The sequence below is a fragment of the Geospiza fortis genome, unplaced genomic scaffold (assembly GCF_000277835.1).
Source record: "Geospiza fortis unplaced genomic scaffold, GeoFor_1.0 scaffold188, whole genome shotgun sequence".
NCBI classification, from domain to species: Eukaryota; Metazoa; Chordata; class Aves; order Passeriformes; family Thraupidae; genus Geospiza; species Geospiza fortis.
In genome coordinates this window covers 4,309,269-4,329,740 of record NW_005054337.1, presented here as the reverse complement: position 1 = coordinate 4,329,740, position 20,472 = coordinate 4,309,269, and the positions used below count along the sequence as shown (strand labels likewise).

At 53.0% G+C, this 20,472-nt stretch overlaps 3 protein-coding genes across 6 annotated transcripts in view; 2 read left to right on the top strand and 1 right to left on the bottom strand.

The window, feature by feature from the left end:
* The window catches only part of RBPJL (recombination signal binding protein for immunoglobulin kappa J region like), a 19,326-nt gene extending 13,171 nt beyond the window's left edge, over positions 1 to 6,155 (bottom strand). Inside the window, 2 exon segments of the mRNA XM_014307515.2 lie at positions 3,432 to 3,549; positions 6,128 to 6,155. Coding sequence (XP_014162990.1) covers positions 3,432 to 3,549; positions 6,128 to 6,155 — 146 coding nt within the window.
* Positions 6,156 to 8,690: 2,535 nt separating this feature from the next.
* On the top strand, positions 8,691 to 16,608 carry MATN4 (matrilin 4). Of its 4 annotated transcripts, XM_005422236.2 has the most exons (11): positions 8,691 to 8,808; positions 10,115 to 10,257; positions 11,336 to 11,762; positions 12,135 to 12,257; positions 12,824 to 12,946; positions 13,047 to 13,169; positions 13,305 to 13,427; positions 13,867 to 14,280; positions 14,616 to 14,768; positions 15,531 to 15,635; positions 15,785 to 16,608. In XM_005422236.2, the coding sequence occupies exons 1-11, from the start codon at positions 8,736 to 8,738 to the stop codon at positions 15,841 to 15,843; spliced, it is 1,866 nt and encodes a 621-aa protein (XP_005422293.1). In that variant the 5' UTR covers positions 8,691 to 8,735; the 3' UTR covers positions 15,844 to 16,608. The 4 variants fall into 4 exon arrangements, with proteins under 4 accessions (XP_005422293.1, XP_030913860.1, XP_030913858.1 ...); XM_031058000.1 differs by lacking the exon at positions 12,135 to 12,257; XM_031057998.1 differs by having other exon boundaries at positions 13,047 to 13,427.
* Positions 16,609 to 16,745: 137 nt separating this feature from the next.
* Positions 16,746 to 18,849, top strand: LOC115947993 (histone chaperone ASF1-like). The gene is made up of 3 exons (XM_031058001.1): positions 16,746 to 17,892; positions 18,005 to 18,212; positions 18,593 to 18,849. The coding sequence occupies exons 1-3, from the start codon at positions 17,824 to 17,826 to the stop codon at positions 18,697 to 18,699; spliced, it is 384 nt and encodes a 127-aa protein (XP_030913861.1). The 5' UTR covers positions 16,746 to 17,823; the 3' UTR covers positions 18,700 to 18,849.
* The last annotated feature ends 1,623 nt before the right edge of the window (positions 18,850 to 20,472 follow it).

Sequence of the window (20,472 nt, the reverse complement as noted above, 5' to 3'; positions counted from 1 at the left end):
AGGAGGGGGAGCGGCGATCCTGGGCGCCAGGAGAAGAAAGGAAAGGCGGGAGGAGGGGAAAAGCATATCCTTCGCCCCGAAGGGTTTTTCCTCCCGTCTGGGAGCACGGTGCCTGCTCGGTCCCGCGGTGCCGCGGGAGCGATGTGAGTGAGCTCTTCAGGCTGCCTGCCCTGCTCGCCTTTTGCCTACCTGTCGGGCAGGTCCCTGCTTATACAGCCGAGGATCTCTTAGCAGAGAGTAATAAGGTCTGGTACACCTGGGCAAGGCGTGCTGAGCAGCAGGAAATCGAGATCCTGCAGAAAGATAAGCTCAGAAGTGTACCCTAAGTTTGTTTCTGCACGACTGGAAAATTGGGTTTGTGCATACTCGTTTGCACAAGAAATCACCCACCTTTGGCTTATCATTCCAACTGTTTCACAGGATAAAATTAGCTTTGGGCACTTCTGTTCCAAGCAATTACATGGGAAAACTTGTTTGGAAAATCAGATTATTCTGCACTCATCGTGTTTGTGTGGACATGCACTTCAGTGAGCTGAGCAGAGCTGAGCAGACACACGCTGTGGTGGTGGTATGTGTTCCGCTGGGGTTTTGCAGGGAAAGCCTTTGCTGTGGAGCACAGAGCTGCTGAATCCATACGGGAGGCAGGCTGCAGAGTGGTTAAGGAGGCTGGCAGGGAAACGGGACAGTCCTGTGTCAATAGAAGCCACCAGGTGTTCAGTGGGACTGAGGGGAGCAGGGGTCCGGGAGAGGGATCTGTTCTCAGCCCTTACTCTGAGACAAAGCATGGGACTTTGCCTTTTTTGCTTAATCACACTGCATTTTTGCTTCATTTAAACCTAGATTATTTACGAAGTTATTATGAAGTTCTCCCTGTGAGACCCCTCCCTGTGGGACCCTCTGTAGCATCTCTTGATAGTAAAAATCTTTATTTTTTTCAAGGACAGGAGCAGTTAATCCCAGGCAGTGAGTGTGCAGGTTCTCAATAGCAAGTAGGAACTGCGTTTCACAAGCAGATTCTTGCAATCTCTGCAGGAATTCATTAGATTGCTGTTGATATCACCAAGAAGCTGTGTGTGGGGAAATCTCTCCGATCTCAGCCCTGATCTTTGCCACCAGGATATGGATATATTCAGCCTCATCCAAAATGCAAACTTCCCTCTGGAAACCAGGTGACAGATCTTGGTGTCTGCAGTAAAACAACACTTTTCATCAAAGCAGGCAGGGTATTGCTGCATCCAATGGGAAAAAGCTGTTGTTGATTTTTGTGGAAGTCGTAACTTTCATTTGTTGTTGAAGAATTAAAGAAACCGTATGTGCTCAGTACAAGATGGGCTCAGGGGCTGCCCTCGTTGGTGGCTGTAGCAAACAGAGGAGCTGTGGCCAACAAGGCAGCCTGTTGTAGGGAATCTGTGGTCACAGAAGATGTTTGTGCTCCCATTGCTCATAACATAGCGTTTCCCTTGAGGTTGGCATTAGGGGTTAAAGGTTTTCAAGAGAAGTCTTTGTTTAAACATCTTTAAAGTTTCCAATAGGGGCCCCTTTGTTCGCTCTGGAGCAGCGTGCCTGCCTTGTTAAAAACTCAGCGCTCATAAAATGCCATTTACAAATGCCTGATGAATAGGGCTGAAACATGGAGGGGAGATAAATGGAGTTTGTACCTACACACACACGGGACTTACAGACAGGCCCTACTGTGAGTGAATAAATGGGACCTAGAAAACATACAGGAAAAAAAAATAGATGGAGTGGTGCTTATAAAGAAACTTAAAAAAGCCAGCTACTCCCCCTGCACCGCTTGGGCCTTTTCATGCCAGATGTCTCTTCCAGCCAGGCCAGGAGGCTGAGTGGCTCCTGATACTTGTCATTACCTCTCAGTAATTCTGTTTTCTCCACTTTGGGTCCAAACAGTAGCAAATTGAGCACCTGGGCTCCATCAGGAGCTCATGCAGCTGCCGTAAGGGCTGCCCTGATCTGCTGGCCATGGGGACCCTGACCCAGTGCTCTCCATTACCTGCTGTGGGCTGGTGAGCATCACCTCCCTGTGGGTACTCACAGCACAGATGTACCTTTGGGTGCCAGGTAATGTTTTCAGCACTTACAACCCTTTGGTTCTCTTCTGCCTTGGATAAATAAAAAGGGTTTTAAACCATCTCTGTTAAAGCAGGAGAGGGTGGAGGCGTGTGCTCAGGAGACTCCAGAGACTGGTTCACAGCAATGGCAGCATTTCCATGTGGGGTGCTCCAGACTGAGTCTTATCCTGTGCCTGAATCTTTCTTGGTTCTCACACAGCTTGTCCTTCCTGGTGTTTTTTACTGGAGTCAGAATCCATCTTTCCCACCAATATTCTGTCTTTACCTGTCTATCTGCAAACTTCTGATCCTCTCACCTTGCACACGAGTCCATCCCTAGCCTGGTCCCTCTGGTGCCTCTCAGGGAAATCCATAGGGCTCAGCTGCTGTCCCTTGCAGAGTGGTGGCAGTACCTTGGTTTCTCTCCAGACTTCAGCTTTTGTATCTCTGGGCTGTATTGTGCTTTGCCAGTGTGTAAGTTCAGGAGTCTTTGCAGTCTGTGGACCCATAGGAGGGCATGGTCTGTGGCAGGAGCCAGTGGGAGCAGATCTGTTGACAGCAGAGATAACCCCCTGAACAGGAATCTCTGTCTGGGCTGGAAAATCAGGCAAGCTCCACACGTGGAAAAACACTGCTTTTGGGAATTCACAGCTTGTACACCTGCAGCTGGGCTTGGATGGCTTCCCCAAAGTGTCACCTGCTCTTCAGTGTGGGCAGAAGGGAGGCCATAGCCACTGTGCTGCTGGTGAGGCTCTGTGGTGCATCTCATAAGTGACAGCATCCCAGTCCCAGGACAGATCTCCTGCTGCCAGAGGGATGTGGAAGCTGTGAATTTGGGTGTGAGACATTTCCTGTGCTACCTTTGAGGTTCTCCCTGTGAAAAGTATCTACACAAATTTGCTTTTCTGTTCTGAGGAGGGACAAAAAGTCTCCTCGTGCCTTTCTGCAGCTGCCAAACGTTCCTCACTTTCTGCTTTTTCAATTAAACACATAGCAGGATGGGTAGGATAAAGGGGAGAGGCACAAGAATATTCTCCTGGTGTGTTTTCTTATGCCAACACATTGAGTCACATCTCTAGAGTGAGAAATATGATATAAAGACTTACAGAAGGAGGTCAGGCAATGAATCTGTGATTGCTGGGCTGGAATAGCAGGCGGTCTCTGTGGTTGTCTGTGCCATGTAAACTTCCTGAGGTCAGCTGGGGATTGTGGTCCTAGCAGATCTGGGAGACAGATGTCCTGCTAGTAACTATCAATCTCATACCAGCTCTGCTGCATCAGGAGCTCAGTGGCTGATCTGGGCCATGACTTTTCCTTTGTGGTTGAACATGCATATTTCTGGGGGGAACAAAATGCTAACACCTTCCTCCCAAAACAAGAACTTGGGCAACGGATTGCTGCGTCAGCTTCTGGATGGCCAGGACATCCTTCTCTCCAAGGCTGGAAGTCTCCTGGCCCAGCTCAGCTGTCCTCCAAGGACCTGTTTGCAGAAGAGCATTTGCTTTTTAAAGAGAGTCAGCAAGGTGGATCTGTCCCCTGTTGGTCACTCGTCATCAAAGTCAGAGTACTCCAGTTTTGTTGAAAATAGCAATTAGGAGATGGGCTGAGTTTGCCTGTTGTGCAGCTCAGGGGACAAGTGTAGCCTAAAGATCTCGAGTGGGACAGAGAGGAGCAGAGAAATGGCACCAGCAGTCCTGAAACAGGAGCCCTCTCTGACATGATTAGTTGAACAAGGAGATTTGGCAGATGTGTTTTCCTCTTGGCTAGATCTTTAACATTTTAATTTGCAAGTGAATGTGGCTTTTATCTGTGGCAGCTGTTGCTGAAGCAGCCCAGGTACAGCTTGTTTCAGTGCAGGGCTGTCTGGGCAAGAGGCTTTCCTGCCAGGTGAGTGGCAGAGCACTGGGAGGTCTTTTAGAGATAGATTGGGGCAGAGAAAAACCCCGTGTGCTGTTGTGGAGAACATCTAGGAGGGGATGCTCTGTCCATTGCTCCACCCAGCATTTCCTTCCCAAGGGGATTTCAAATGTCATGTCACAGTATAAACCTGCCAGGAGTTGAGTCCATGAGCTGTGAGTCAGACATCTCTTACTGCTAAAGGACCTTGTCAAGAAATATCTTCCTCCTGCCCTCCCTGTGAATAAACAGGAGTGGGTCCCATAAAATGGGGAAAAGGCTTTTGTGGGGAGCAAACAGAGCAAAAGAGACATTCCTTCTGCATCCAGCAAGGCTTTCCTGTTACAGCACTCCTGCTGATTTGCTCCTGTTGGGTTTGGAGCCTTGATGTGCTGTTGGAGAAATACAGCCTTGTTTTTCAAGCAACGTGTCCTTCCAGGTGGCACTTGGCCCAGTCAAGCTGCCGTGGAGTTGTAACCAGAGAGCTCTGTCATGTCCTGGAAAGAGTCTGCTCTGCTTCTCCCACATGTGTTTGGGAAAAACCAAGGACACATCACTCCTTAAATGGGGGGAAAATCCCCTTTTGGGCTGGAAATTCTTGCCATTTCCATGGCCTTGATGTGCTTGTGGTCCCTGAGTCTTCCTCGCTCTAAAAACTGCATTGCTGTCTCTCTGATTTGCCTTTTGTCACCCAGCTGCTGTGGGGGATGAGCACTGAGATTTTGGAGCTGTGATTGAGTATAAGGTCAATGCTGCTGTAAAATGGTCCTGAGGGTGGATTCAGAGCTTGTGAGCAGCAGAGGTAGCACTGAGAGCTGGGCCTCTGCAAGCAGGGAGCACCTTGAGCCTGGGGATTATGCTGGGAGAAACCAACCTCTGGGCAACTCTCCAGGGGAGGGTGGATCCAGCTCCAGGCTGTCCCAGGCCTCATTCTTTCACGCTGCCTGCAGGTCTTGCAAATACAATGTGCCAGCAGTTCATCCATGTTTCTACAACAAATTTTGGCATCGAGAGGCGCCTCCAGGATGATGTAAATTGTCTGCATCTCTCCAGGTGGCTCTGGTTGCTTCATTGTCCCCTGGGGCAAGGCACACTTCAGTCTTCCTCCCTTGGTCCCACATGCATTTTTGGGCAGCCTTTCTCTCAGGCATGGACCAGGATGATGACTTGCTGTCCTGCTGAGGACATCACAATTTTTTCCCCCATCCTCCAGCTTGAGGGTGCTCTTGCTGTCTTTATGTTGTCCTGACTGAACTCAGGTGTCCTGAGCAAAAAGACTCAGGGCTGGCACTCCTGGTCATATTTTAATTGGCTTTTTTGACACTTTCATCAAATAACACTGATAGAATTGAATTTCTCAGAACTGCCTGGTTGGGTGTCTGCAAAGAAAAGCTCTGCAGAGCAAAGGAGGGTCATGGAGAGGCAGATGAGGAGGGTGAATCTCAGCAACATCGTGCCTAGGGCTGCTCTAGCATTGCCCAAGGCTTCCAGCACAGAAATAGGTGCTGTTAGCATGTGTGGCATCAGGGCCCTGCACCCTGCCAGGTGTGCCTGGACCTGTGTCTGTGCCTCCTCCTTGCACAGCCCTGCTGCATGGGAAGCCCTCTGGCCTGGCTGGTGCTTGCTCACAGGCTCCCAGCTCTTCCCCACTCCTTGCAGCTCACGGTGAGCCCTTGTCCTGGCTTCTTGCAGGGTCTGGAGCCAGCATGGCTCCATAGCCTTGGTCCACAACCTGCTTTCCTCCTTGTGACACTACAGTCAGGGCTTTTCCTGGGCTGTGAATGCACTGCCACCTCTCCTTTCCCATCTGCCTCATCCCCTGTGGAGGTCAGTACAGGGAGCCCCCATCCCTGGAACAGAAGGAGGGCAGGGAGCTGGCAGCATTCCTCGCCCTGTGGCCTTGCCCAAGGCAGGCTGCACCCAGGTCCAACCTGCCACCATCTGGATGAAACAGAAGGGGAATATTCAGAGTATTTCTGTTAACCTGTAGCCAGGAGAGAGCTGCCAAGGAGGCCACGCTGAAACCTGAGGCGGCTGTTTTTGCTGAGACTCAGCATTTGGCAGGCAGAGCAGACGGACAAGTGGTGGAGCAGGGAGGGATGCAATTGCCCTGGGGAGCAGCATTGCCAGGGGAGGTGCCCAGGGAAGGTGTGCTGGCTTACCTGTTTGTCTCTGGGGATCCATCTCCATGTCCTCCTTGGCTGAGATCACGTGCAGAGTGAAGAGGAGGTGACCCTGCTGTCCTCACTTGTGGCTCTCCCCTCGGTCACCCTCCTTGCATCACACACTGAGCATCTCCTTCCGCAGTGAAGAGCAATAGCTGTTTCTGCCACTGAGTTGCTCAGAAATGCCAGGAATGGTCCAAATGCCCTCTCAGCTCATCTGCAGGGTTCGGCTGAGCCAGCCCAGGCAGCAGCACTCACCTTGCCTGGATCTTTTTGCCTTTATAGCTCAGTGTTATCTCAAGGTCTCTGGCGGTGCAGGTGGTGTTTGCCTTGCCCTGCAGCACCTGCCTGCCAGCCGCTGCCTTCCCACCACGGCCCTCCCTTGCTGCAGGGCAAGGAGGGGGTGCTCTGCACCCTCAGGGTGGGAGCAGTGCCTCTGCAGGGATGCAGGTCAGCCCCAGGGAAGGGAGGGTGAAGTTGCCAAGTGTGGGATGATGGGACAGATGTCCCCCAGTATCTCTCCTGCCATCTTTGCTTCCCCATCCCTTTGCTGCTGGGGCAGGACTGGGTATTAGATTGAATCAGGGCCCAGGACTCTGTCCCAGCCTGGTCTCTGCTGCCAGGACAGAATATGACTGAGCTGCCATGCCCTGCCCTGTCCAGGCAGCATCAACCCTTCCAGCCGTGGGGAGAGCCAAGACTTCATCCAAAAGCTGAGATGAGTTAAAAATAGATCAGTTGTGAACTGGTTTTCTCCTTCTTGGTTCCTGGCCCGACAGCTCATTCCTCCCCCTGGGCTGTCTTTGAAACTCTCTGGATGCTGTGAGACACAGGCTCCATAGCAGCCTGCCACTGCAGTGAGGTGTGGAGAGAAGAGGGCTGCAGAAATGTTCTAGGTGGCACAGCTGTCCCAAAAATATTTAGTGTTTTATGAGTGCTTTCTCCCAGGAAAGAAGCAGTGCTGGAAAAAGAATCTGCTGAGTGAACGGGGAAACAAAGCTGAAGGAGGAGAACTGTTTGCCTCTCTGCTTCCATGTGGGGAGGGGCACAGGTGTCTGAGCAATCCTGGCCACAAAGCTCATCTCTGCCCCCTGGGAAAGACCTGCCAGGCTGCTGTCCCTGCTCATCCCCTCAGCCAGAGCGATCCCACTGGTGCTGCAGGGTTCTGCAGGAGCTCCTGGCACTGCTGTGGAGTCACTGTGCCTGGGCTGCTCCTGGGCTGCTGGGCTCTCCCCTCCAGGGAAAGGCCACGTCTCTCGCTTTGAGATGGGTGTTCTGGATCCCAGTATCCTCCAGTACCCCTCTTCTGTCCTCCTAATTCTCTAATATAGTTTTCCAGGTGTGAACACTGAGTCTCGAGACAGTTTTAAGATGCAGCTGTGAAACCTATTATCAGTGTCCCTGCTATCAAAGACGTGGTGTTCAGGGCTGCACGTAACCACTGAGCAATTAAACAGCAACCCTGGTGATGAATTACAGCTGAGACCTCCTGGGGCTAAATAAATACTGGCTGATAACTACCGATAAAATGAATTTTTGTGTGTTTTTTTCTTAAAAGCACCCTGCCAGTATCTGAGCCCAGTCCTGGCACTGCACATGTCCTGGGGAGAGTCACATTATCTGTGGCATTTCCATCCCTAGCACCTTGGGTTTCCAACCAGAGCTGGAATAAAAATAAACTAAATAAATCCACGTCCCTGCAGGAGCCAGGAAAGGCAAGGCAAGACAACACAGAGGTGGGCAGGGAGGGAGAGAAGTGAGAAGCTGAGGTTTTGGGTAACAAGTTTAAATATCTTTTCCCCCACTGATCCCACCCTAAAGATATGAAAAAACTGTTGAGCTGCAGAGAATCCCTTGGAAAAAATTTTAGGACAGGGAGAGGTGCAGAGTAGTGGGGACTCTAAAGTGATGTGAAGGAGAGCAGCAGGGTGGCAGTGCTTCACCCAGCACCTGCTTGGGGGAGAGGGGTGAGCCCCTGCACAGGCACCCTTACACCCTCTGCCTGCAGAGGCTTCTGCTCTCCCAAGGGAGTTTGGAAACAGGCAGGGAATGGAACTTCTTGGAAATATTATCTTTTCCAGTGACTTTGAGAGACTTCTGAGCAGGTGCTGTCTGTGCTGGCGTTTCATCTGGGGGCTTCTCTCCCCGTGCAGGAGTATCAGGAGGGCTGGTGCTCTGCATCCCTGCGTGCAGCTTTCCCACTCTCCACTGGCTGCAGAGAACAGCCGCACAGTCAGGGAAAAAGCATTTGGCTGAACATCCCATCTGCCTGGTTTGCAAGTGAAAATAAGGCTTGTCCAATGGCCAGCTCCACCCAGAGCAGAAAATCAGACCCTTTGGCAGAGTGCTGCTACTGTAATGAAATTGAGCTGTGCTGAGACTGCCAGTCCTTGGAACAGGAAAGATTCCGTGTGGATTCAGAGAAGTTTGGGGATGGATCTGTCAAAACTGCTGCTCTTTAGGGTTTTTTGGCGCTGCCTGGGGACACCCATCACAGGAGAATGTTGCCCTGTGGCTGAGCTCACCCTTAGCACTGATTGCACCTTGTCTTCTCCCTGCAGCACATCCTCCCAGCACTGGAACTGTGTGCTCTCCCAGAGCCATCATGAAGCTCCTGCCTGCTGCCTCTCTCCTCCTGCTTCTCCTGACAGCACTGGAAGCCAGACCAAAACCTGCAGGTGAGCCCTGGCTGGTGGGGAGTGCGTGGAGGGGAGAGAAGTGAGGACATGGGGCAGTGGAGCCCACGGAGGACAGTTTGCTGTGTGACGTGGGGGGACATGATGCCTCTTCCTTGGGAGCATCCCCAGGAGGATGGAGGATCCTCCCAGCAGTGGGACACAAACCTCCTGGCCCTAGCATGGTGACTTTAGTGCTGCTTGCTTTGGGCACCTCCTCAGCTGTGACACAGCCCTGCCCAGGGCTTGTCACCCTCCAGGCCATGGGCTGTGACCTTGGCAGGAGACACAACTGTAAGGGAAACTCTCCTCCTTGCTTGACTCTCCAGGTGCAGGAGACAAAGCAAACACAGAGGTTCCAGCCTCTCTCCTCCCAGGATAGAGAGATCTAAATCAATTTTAGTTTAAAAACAGTGAAGGCACCAAATGGAGAAAGGAGCAGGTATGTCTGAGAGACCTTTAGAGCAGCTGAGATTGGCATCATCCCAAAGGGACTCAAAGTGTTTCCTTATGTTTAGGGCCCAATTCTCCCAGCAAAATAAGTTCACTGGCATTTCACTTGCTGAACACTCTCCCTGTTTGCACTGGGGGTAGCATCCTTATGCCCAAGAGAAGCTCTTTGACTCAATCTCCGCCAAGAGTGTGCCCTGAGCTTTGCTTTTTACTGTCTCATTTCCTGCCCTTAAAAAACCACAACCACAACAACCCACAGCCAGGGGATGTCTCCCCAGCCTGTTGGCCCTGCTTCCACTCTGCCACCACCTTCTGTGGTGGTGTGCGCAGGGGTCCCAGGATGAGGGAAGAGACGAGAGTGTTGACGCCATGTTCCAGAAGGCTGATTTATTATTTTATGATGTATATTATATTAAAACTATACTAAAAGAATAGAAGAAAGGATTTCATCAGAAGGCTAGCTAAGAATAGAAAAAGAATGATAACAAAGGCTTGTGACTGACCGAGACAGTCCAGACAGCTGGACTGTGATTGGCCATTAATTAGAAACAACCACATGAGACCAATCACAGATCCACCTGTTGCATTCCACAGCAGCAGATAACCATTGTTTACATTTTGTTTCTGAGGCCTCTTGGCTTCGCAGGAGAAAAAATCCTACGGAAAGGATTTTTCATAAGACATGTCTGTGACAACCTTCTGTGGATTCACTGGGCAGTGAAAGGTGCCAGTCTGTGGGGGCTGCCCAAACCTGCTCCCTCCTTCCCTCATGAGCAACCCCCAGCCAGCAGGCAGAGCTCTCTGTGCTCCCTGCAGACAGCCACAGGACTGAGCCTTCTCCTTGCCTTCTCCTTAGCCCTGAAGTGCAGGACGGGTCCCCTGGACATCGTGTTTGTGATCGACAGCTCGCGCAGCGTGCGCCCCTTCGAGTTCGAGACCATGCGGCGCTTCATGATGGACATCATCAGCAACCTGGACGTGGGCCCCAACGCCACACGGGTGGGTAGAGCTGTTCTTCTGGGGGAGAGGGGCTCCCCAGGGGCCCCATAAGCTGTACGTTCACTGGTAGCAGTAGGCAGGCAAGGAGACTCCACACAGCTTCTGAGTGTGCTCATTAGATGAGGGTTTATTGGGGGTACCTCCCCTGGGAGCAGCGTGGTTTCTGAGTGTGAAAAACGCCAGTCGCTTGTTTTTAAAATTTTAAAAGTTTAATAGTGATAAAATGGTTATAAAAACAGTAATACAATTAGAGTAATAATAATGTGGACAGTTTGGATTAGGACAATATGAGACAATAGAAACAAAGCGTTACGGCTGTCCAGGTACCTTTTTCTGATCAACATAAGCCTGAAAAAGGACACACTTTAACAGAGGATTAACCCTTAAAAACAACAGCCTCTTGCATATTCATACACCTCATACATGATGCATACATTCCATTCAAACACAGGATTCTGTCTGGTGGTCATTGTCAGCTTCTTCCTCATAATCCTAAAAGCGTCATCCTGCCCGAGCGAGGTGGGAAGAAGTTCATTTCTCCTGATAATGGAGCAATAAATTCTCTTTCTCTGAAAGACTTAGGTGTCCTGTGGCTGCTATCTCAGTGCAAGTTCTTTCTTTAGAAAAAAAGTATCCTACATAGCATAGTTTCTATTTTAACATTTTGTTATAACCTAAAACTATATTTAACACACTACTTAAGAGAATTAATACAGCATTACTTTCTAACACAACACATAATATTAATTTTAATATTTGCGAAAAGCCAATCATAAAATACACATTTTTCACATGAGAGAGAAGGGGGGAAGGGAAAGGGAGGGGGACAGAGGGAGAGCCTAGGGAGAAAAGGGGCCAAGAGAGAGCAGGGCCAAGAGAGAGGAAAGGGCCAAGAGGATTCTCATGTCCCTCACACAGCTTAACAGGGAGATTCAAGGTGGGTGCGGAATAAGACTTGGGCCATTGGGATTGCAGATCCATGATACTTCAGGGGAGGATCACAGGCTTGGAATAAACCCTACATTTTCGAGGGGTGAGACAGAGCGTGCCATTTAACTAAAATGTAACACCACAACAGGTGGGGGTGATCCAGTACTCCAGCCAGGTGCAGAACATCTTCTCCCTCAAGACCTTCTTCACGCGGGCGGACATGGAGAGGGCCATCAACAGCATCGTGCCGCTGGCCCAGGGCACCATGACGGGGCTGGCCATCCAGTACGCCATGAACGTGGCCTTCAGCACGCAGGAGGGCGCGCGCCCCCCGCACAAGGGCATCCCCCGCATCGCCATCATCGTCACCGACGGGCGGCCCCAGGACCGCGTCACCGAGGTGGCCACGCAGGCCCGGAACGCCGGCATCGAGATCTACGCCGTGGGCATCCAGCGGGCAGACATGAACTCCCTGCGGGCCATGGCCTCCCCACCGCTGGAGGAGCACGTCTTCCTGGTGGAGTCCTTCGAGCTCATCCAGCAGTTCGCCAAGCAGTTCCAGGACAAGCTTTGTGGTGGGTGAGGGCTGCTGCTGTGCTGAGTGGCAAGGGGGGCTCTGGTGTCTGCTCCTCACCCAGGCCAGACCTTCAGAGAGGTGTTTGGGGTGGCTGCCCCTGCCAGAAGCAGGGTGGATGGGGAAAAAACCTCCACAGTGAGGCACCAGGACAGGGCACTGCACAGCGTCTGTGTGCTGGAAATCAGTGGGTGAGCAGTGGGGCTGCGTGGGGGTGAGCACTGGGGCTGTGAAATCAGTGGGTGAGCGCTGGGGCTGCATGGGGCTGTGTCACACTGGCTTTTGCTGCAGGAACAGCGTATATGCCAGAGCCAGGGTGCCCATGTGTCTGGCATGCCTTGTGGGCCACTCTGATGCCCGTTCTGTCTTGCAGGGGTGGACATGTGTGTGGAGAGGGAGCACGGCTGCCAGCACAGCTGTGTCAGCACCCCTGGCTCCTTCTACTGTGAATGCAACCCAGGCTACAGGCTCAATGTGGATGGAAAGACCTGTACCCGTAAAAACCCTTTTTATTTCCTGAACTTACGTAGGGAGCTTGTAGTTATGGGTCCCACGGAGGGAAGCTGGCACACAGCAGAGGATTCAGTGAGGCCAGCAGCAGCCTGGGTGCTCTGTTCACTGGGCCCACTGCCTGCTGGGTCTGTAATGCCTGCAGACATGCAGCATTGCTAAATCCTGGCCACCTCTCTGAGATGGGACACCAGTGACTTATGTGGGCACAACCTGTCAGCTGAAGGGGTCTAGGCAGTGAGTACCAGAGGATTCACACCCCAAGTGCACAGTGCTTTTCCCCTGGATTTTAATGCAAAACCATCTTAGTTGGTCTGACCACCACACCAAGACTTCTCCTTGTTTCATGGTGCTGGGAGCTGCTCCAAAGCCCTGGAGCAGCCCTGCCCTGATGCCCCAGGGAGGCTGGCTCAGGAGGGTGATGGGTGTCCCAGGGAGGCTGGGTCAGGAGGGTGATGGGTGTCCCAGGAGGCTGGCTCAGGAGGTCAGGAGGGTGATGTGTGTCGCAGGAGGCTGGCTCAGGAGGGTGATGGGTGTCCCGTTGCCCCGCAGCCATCGATGCCTGTGCGGACGGGAGGCATGGCTGCCAGCACCACTGTGTCAGCCTGCGGGGCTCCTACTCCTGCCGCTGCCGGCCGGGTTACTACCTCAGCCACAACAAGAGGAGCTGCACCAGTAAGTCGCTGTCTCCCTCCCTGTCCCTTCTTTGTTTGCTTCCTGTTCTCTCTCTCTTCCTGTCTTTTCCCTTCTGCCATTGCTCTCCTCGTGTCTGCAGTGATTGATTACTGCAGCTTTGGGAACCACAGCTGCCAGCACGAGTGTGTGAGCATCCCCAACGGGCACTACTGCCGCTGCCGCAGCGGCTTCACGCTCCAGCCCGATGGCAAGTCCTGCAGGGGTAGGTCCCAGCGTGCTGCACAGCACAGGCTGTGTGTCCAGCACGTGCCTTTATGTCCTGCCCAGCCTCCAGGGAAGGGCTGTTCCCAAACCACCCTGAATGGGGATAACCCCATGCCCTCGGCTTGTCTTCCAGCCACCGACCTCTGCAACGGGGTGGATCACGGCTGTGAGTTCAAGTGTGTGAGCACGGAGGGCTCGTACCACTGCGTGTGCCCTGAGGGCCAGCAGCTCCAGGCTGATGGCAAGACATGCAGCAGTGAGTACTGGAACACAGCTCTTGACATTCTCCTTATGTGGGCTCTGTGCTCCTGGAGAGAGCTCACCTGAAACTGGGCTGGGGGGCTCTGTCTGCACTTGAGACTCTAAGCTAGGCTGGAAGAGGGTGGAGAGCTGGCTGTGGCTTGGGGAACACCCTGGCTGCTGTGGGGATGGATGCCTATGTCCTCAGAGACATGGCCCAGAAGATGCAACAGCTTTAAGGAAAACTTTGGGAAAAGAGAAACCTAGGAAAGACTTTCACGGAGTGTTGGGATATCAGTGGAGGTTTTTGGGCTGGGTCCCTTGGGCACAGTCAGCTCTCCTTCCCAGCTGCAGTTCCAGAGTGTTCCCATAGTGCCCCAGAGCTCAGCCCCAGCCCTTCACTGTGACAGTGGCCATGGCCAGGCTGCTCCTGTCACCTTCCCCTGTCCCTGCAGAGTGTGGAGCTGGGCACGTCGACCTGGTGATGGTGATCGACGGTTCCAAGAGCGTGCGGCCCCAGAACTTTGAGCTGGTGAAGCAGTTTGTGAACCGTGTTGTGGACCTGCTGGACGTGTCCCCCCAGGGCACCCGGGTGGGGCTGGTGCAGTACTCCAGCCGCGTGCGCACCGAGTTCCCCCTCAACAAGTACCACAGCGCCGATGAGATCAAGAAGGCGGTGATGGATGTGGAGTACATGGAGAAGGGCACCATGACAGGCCTGGCCCTCAAGCACATGGTGGAGCACAGCTTCTCCGAGCTGGAAGGTGCCAGGCCTCTCTCCCACAACATCCCCAGAATCGGGCTGGTCTTCACAGATGGACGCTCCCAGGATGACATCTCCGAATGGGCCAGGAGAGCAAAGGAATCAGGTGCAGGAGGGGTTGGGAGCCCCAAATTGCAGTTTTTTGGGCATCCCTGGATGGTTCCTTGGGGTGGCTGTCTCAGTGAAAAGCTGCAGCATCCAGCCTTGGGGAGCAGCATCCCATGGCAGACGTGTTCTGTTGTGGCCACAGGGTGCTCTGAGCAGCATCCTTCATGCAGCAGCCTCCACCACCACAGCACTGCCACGCTCCTGCCTGTCCTTCCCAAATTCATGCTGTGTATCTGGGAAGCCCAGAGAAAATCTTGCCTCCTTGCCTTTGCTCCCTCTGGGCTTGCTGCAGGGTGGCCAGCACAGTGCTCAGGATCTGTCCTTGCCACACAGGGATTGTCATGTTTGCCGTGGGTGTTGGGAAAGCTGTGGAAGAAGAGCTGAGAGCGATCGCCTCCGAGCCAGTGGAGCAGCACTTCTCCTATTCTGCAGACTTCACCACCATGACCCACCTTGTGGAGAACTTCTCCCTGAACATCTGCCCAGGTGGGTGCTCCTGGTCACACCAGGGACTTGACCCCAAGCTAGGGAAAGCCCTTGTGTCCCTACAGAGCCAGCAGGGTGGTTTGTGTGTCTGTCACCCTGTGTCAAGCACCCCAAGGCTGAGCTGGGCTGGTGTGAGCCTAGGTTGTCACAGGATCTCTCCAGGCTGTTGTGGGTATAGGTGTGGGTCTCTGGAGGGGATTTGGAGGAGAAAGTGAAACTGGGGGTATTAATTAAAAAGCAGGAGGGGTTAATACAAAAGTATTAATGTGATCAACCACCCCAGTGCCATTGCATGGGCAGAATTTGGGAGTGGCACCCTGCCTTGTGGGATGCTGTGAAGGTGGCCTGTGCACCTTGTTCACACCTGTGCTCCTGCTGCTGCTGCTGGGTTACTGTGAGGGTCTCCCTGCCCTGGGACAGGCTGGGGCTCCCCAGCGCCCTTGAGATCCCCACAGGGCTGCAGATACAGAGCCAACATGCCCCCTGCCACCCCAGCTCGAAGGCAAAGTGTAGCTCAGCACTGGCTGTCCTTGGCACACTGTGCCCACATGTGTGACACCTCTGTGGGATGCCTGGCAGAGAGATTGCTGGATCAGCAGGGCAGCCTGACAGAAAGCAGAGAGGCTGAAAGAAGGGGGCAAAACCATGGGGAGAGCCCTGAGCCCCAGTGGGTGGCTGCAGGGACAAGGGACCTGTCTGGGAGCAAGGGAGAGCAGGCACTGTGGGGCCATGGTGTGACAGCAGCCAAACTCCCTGTGACAGAGGAGGGCAAAGGGGAGACGGAGATCCGCAGCCCGTGTGAGTGCGAGGCGCTGGTGCAGTTCCAGACCAACACCGTGGCCATCCTGCAGAGCCTGACCGAGAAAAATATCCTTTGGGGTGAGGCCTGGGCTTGGCAGGGGGCTGAGGACAGAGCACATATGGGGGAGGGAGGGATGGGTGAATGGGAGAGGGGAAATTTTAAGCCCTTTGCCCAGCAGACTGCCTGGCTCACGCTGTTTCCTTAGCACGTTCACTTGCTCAGATGACAGCCAGACTTGAAGACCTCGAAAAGCAGATTGCCAACAAGAAGTGATCCTGGCAGAGGGCTGCAGTGCTCAGCAGGGCACAGGATGGATGTACAGTAGCTACATGACATTGTTATTGCTAGGTTATTGTAAAGCATCAGTGTTTGTTCTTGTATTGCAAAATCCCCAGGGGACTGTATTTAAAAAAACCCCAAATCCCAAAAACAACACAAAAAGGAACTTGAACAAAGCCCCTGCTACAAAGCTGAGGGGTTCAGTTGTCGTTCCTGGCAGGTCTGGGATGAGGGGGAGCAGCTATGTGGGCAGGCTGGTCATTGGACAGACATGACACCTGGTGTCCCCCAGAGTGACTGGGATGGCACGGTCCCCCTGGACCCTGGCAGACAGCTTTGCAAGAGAAAAAACCTGCAGTGGTGTCACCCTGAGAGCTTCTGTTGTCTCTGCTGCCAAGTGGTGGGGCGAGGACAGCCGGGTGGTGCAGGCAGCACAGGGGATGCCCGATGCCCAGCTGGCTCCCAGCGTGGTGCCCAGGAGGGATCCCATGGGAAGATGGATGGCAGGAATTCTTAGATCCCCTTTCCCCCTGTTTGGCAGAGTAGTTTGGAAATTGGTATTAATCTTGTTTGGTTTTGTAATCACATAGCAAAATGGTAATTATTCTTTCTATCAGTATCTATGTGTGTGTGTGTATATATATATATATATATATATATATGTATATTTAATTCTGAGAGCAGGGTAGTGCTATTTTTAAACACTTGTTTTATATAAAGGAATTTCTATCTTGACAATAAACACCCTGAAGATTTGTATGACATGTCCCTCTCCTTTCAGCTGGGCTGCAGGGTGACAGAGGAACCTCTGTGTCAGAAGTGGAGTCTCTGGCTTTTGCAGCAGCTCCTGTCCCCAGGATCCAGAAATCCTTTGGGGAAATCTTTGTTCTGTGGTACCCCAGGGTGCTGCAGGCTCAGCCCCAGCTGGAAGGAGCCAGTGTGGCACAGACACTGTGTCCCCATGGGCAGGACTTGCTCTGGAGCCTCTGCTTGTAGGAGCACAAGGAGCTGAGAGCTGAGCTGGGCATGGAGCCACAGCCTGGCCAAGGTGCCCATTGAGCTGCTCTGGGGTGGGTGCTGAGGCAAAGGGACGCCCAGGATCTGCTCCTGATGGATCCCTGCACAAAGAACCACCCCTGACAGCAGGACTCTGCTTGGGGCAGGCTCCATTCTCTTGATTTTATCCTCATTAGTGCATTTAGTTCCTTTCAGGGGATAACACAAAATTCCACTCTGCTCCCCATGAAACTGCAGCCCCCCCAGGATCCATCCCTGCCTCCAGCTCTGGGGTCCTGAGCACAGGAAGCACCTGGAGCTCTTAGAGTGAGTGCAGAGGAGACCATGGGGGTGCTGCAAGGGCTGGAGCCCCTCTGCTCTGAGGAAAGGCTGAAGGAGTTGGGGATGCTCAGCCTGGAGTGCCATGGAGGGGCCTCACTGCCTCCATGAAGGGCTTGAAGGGTCCCATAGGAAAGATGGGGACAGAGTGTTCAACAGGGTCTGTGGTGGGAGGAGAAGGGGGGATGGCTTTCAGCTGCAGGAGGTTGATTTGGGTTAAAATGAAAGTGTTTGTTTACACTGAGGGTGGAAGTCACAGACCCAGGCTGTGCACAGAAGCTGTGCGTGCTCCATCCCTGGGGGCATCCATGGCCAGGGGGACAGGACTCTTCCCACCAGTACTGTGGTGGGAAGTAGCTCAGGTTGGAATAAGATGAACTTCTGTATCCATTCCAAGGCAAGTCATTCACGCACACAGAGGGAATAAACTCTTGTGCAGTTAGCGCTGCACAGGAAGCACAGGAGGAAACAGGAAACCAGGATCTGAAGCTTTTGAGCAGTTTCCCTGGTCATTTAACCAGAGTACCATCTTTGGTCCTGGTGTCACCCCACCCTCCCTGCTCTGTTGTCAGCCTCATCCTTGCATCCTCCCCTTTATGTGGCTTGGGTGCAGTTCAGTCCCTGACACTGTCGTAGGTCATGAACGGTCCCTGCTGCCTGGATCTTGCCACCCATCCCTGCAGGATGCTCACTTTTGTCCCAATGAAGGTACAGTGCCATTCCATGGAGGTGGAAACCCCTGAACTGCCTGGGTGGGCTGGATCTCTGTGGGGTTGGTATGGGACAGGGACCCCACTCTGAGGTTCTGCTCCCTATGCAGGCTGTCACTGACACTGAGGAGGAGATGGAAATTGATATGAAGGTTGATAGAGAGGAGAGTATGGCTATAGATGTTGAAAAAAATGGAGATGAAGAAATGGAGGTGGATGTGGAGGAGGAGATGGAGGAAGAGATGGAGGTGGATGTGGAGGAGGAGATGGAGGTGGATGTGGAGGATTATGTAGAAGACATGGAAGAGGATGAGAAAGGTGAGGAGAAGGACATGGTCTTGGGATGAAGATGGAGCCCAGCAGCAGGACAGGCAGGCACTGGCCGTGCCCTGTCTATGGGCAGGGTGGGTCCCCTGCTGCCAGGCTGGGCTGTGCTGGGTGGCCCCGCTCAGGGACACAATGCCCAGGGGGGCTCCCTGGGTTCTGGAGGCACAAGCACCACCCCAGCCTGCCCTGTGCTTGCTTTGGGGCATGATTTGGGTCCCCCTGCTTGGGGCCCTGCCCTCAGCCCTGCCCTCAGCCCCAGCCAGGCTCCTACTGGCAGCAGTCCTGCTCTGGCAGCGTGTCCCAGCCTGGGGCCACAGGGAACAGCCCTTGGTGCCTGACTGGGGTGACCTTGTCCCTTGCTTTTCTTCCAGGACTGCTGCACATGCCGGGCAGGGATGCCATCCTTCTGGATATGTACAGAGTGCTCTTCATTAGTCTTCTGTATATATGTTTTAGAGAGTGTTGTTCTCTTTTGTAAATAAATGTTTCCACAAATAACTGTTATATAGGTTCTTATGTAAATACGTTTTACAGTTTGTTGGTTTTATGCTGATAATTGCAATATATATACACGTGTTACGTGTGTAACTTGTGACTCCACTTGGACAAGAAACCTCTTGTCAAACAACATCCTCTTCTTTTGGTTTTGAGGGGTGGAGGTGTCTGGTTGAGCTGGGCTGGGGGTACCTGTGCACAGAGCAGGTCCCACACATTTGTATGCCTCTACACATACAAAGTCTGCACACACTTTGTATGTGGACAGACACTTTCCAGTGGGAATCCATCTGGGAACAGGGCAGCCTGCGTGGCGCCACTCTCCGGATTCTCGTCAGTAGGTGGCACCAGACACCAGCGCTGGGAGGGTGAGGCTGAGGCTGCGCTGCGGGCACCCCGAGCCGGCCCGGGGCTGAGGGGAGTTCCCTGAGCCGGGCGGGAGTGGATGGATGGATGGATGGATGGGCGGATGGATGGATGGATGGATGGATGGGCGGATGGATGGATGGATGGACGGATGGATGGATGGATGGATGGATGGGCGGATGGATGGATGGATGGACGGATGGATGGATGGATGGATGGATGGGCGGATGGATGGATGGATGGACGGATGGATGGATGGATGGATGGATGGGCGGATGGATGGATGGATGGATGATGGATGGATGGGCAGATGGATGGATGGATGGAGCTCATCATCAGGCTGAAAGCTTTGCATCACCTGGTGGGGCACAAGCTATTCCTGGGGTGCTTATGCCCCAGGGTAGGGCTGGGGGATCAGGGGCTCCTGGTCTCCCTCCTTTCCCTCCCCAGGGAATACAGACTGCAGAGCCTTGCTCTGGCTGGGAGAAAGCAGCACCTGCCACCACACCCTCAAGCACTGCACAACTGGGGCCTTGCAGCCTTGGAAGGAGGAACACTTCATGGAGAAGAGCATGAGCCATGTGGGATGGGGACTGCTCTGAGGAGTGCTGGGACAATGGGTGCTGCACAGGTGACAGAATGCAACATGAGGACTGCAGGCAATCCTGTGCCCAGAAATGCTGGCTCCTGGTTATTTCCTGTGAGTTTGTAACAAAAAGAGTTCACACTTCCCCCCTGCTGTGAATAAAGCACCATAGAATGTTCTTCAGGTGAATTTGTTTCCCTCCCTTGTCCTTTCCATCTTCTCTGCAGCTTAATCCAAGCTTTGGTCCTTGGTATTTTCTCCTCCCTTGGAGACATAGGTCCAAACATGACCTCAGCCAGATTCTGGCACCAGCTGTGAGCACAGCCATGCCCTCTTCAGACCCAACAGCAGCTGAATGGCAATGGATTGTTTAAAAATTATTCCAGTGCTTGTATTCCTCATCAAAAGTACTACATTGCTGGTGCACAGGCCAGAAAATCTTTTTGGTTGGTTATATCATCTGCACGTTATTTAACAAATGACTTCACAAAGAGCTAAATGCAGCCACAGAGTCAACAGGGAAATTGGACAGTAATTAACAGATAACAGGTTAGGTGAGGCCAAGTTAACGGGGCCTGTTGTGACTTGGGGACGGAAGTCTGAGCAGGAAAGGGCACACTGAGACACCCACCATGCCCTGGATGGAAAGTGGCAGCTCCAGGGGCTGGATCAGTGCAGTTCTGAGGGGCTCAGGGGCTGCACAGAGCAGTAGAGGTGATACTGGGCTTTTGCACAGAGCAGTAGAGGTGATTCTGGGCTTTTGCTGCTCTTTGTCCCTGCCTGGTTGTGAGATCAGGGCTGCCC

Coding starts and splice junctions, on each gene's coding strand:
- MATN4 (XM_031057998.1), top strand. CDS start 8,736: ATGAAGCTCCTGCCTGCTGCCTCTCTCCTCCTGCTTCTCCTGACAGCA. Junction 8,809..10,114: donor AGCCAGACCAAAACCTGCAG/GTGAGCCCTGGC, acceptor CCTTCTCCTTAG/CCCTGAAGTGCAGGACGGGT. Junction 12,258..12,823: donor GGATGGAAAGACCTGTACCC/GTAAAAACCCTT, acceptor GTTGCCCCGCAG/CCATCGATGCCTGTGCGGAC.
- LOC115947993 (XM_031058001.1), top strand. CDS start 17,824: ATGAACGGTCCCTGCTGCCTGGATCTTGCCACCCATCCCTGCAGGATG. Junction 17,893..18,004: donor TCACTTTTGTCCCAATGAAG/GTACAGTGCCAT, acceptor CTCCCTATGCAG/GCTGTCACTGACACTGAGGA. Junction 18,213..18,592: donor CATGGAAGAGGATGAGAAAG/GTGAGGAGAAGG, acceptor CTTTTCTTCCAG/GACTGCTGCACATGCCGGGC.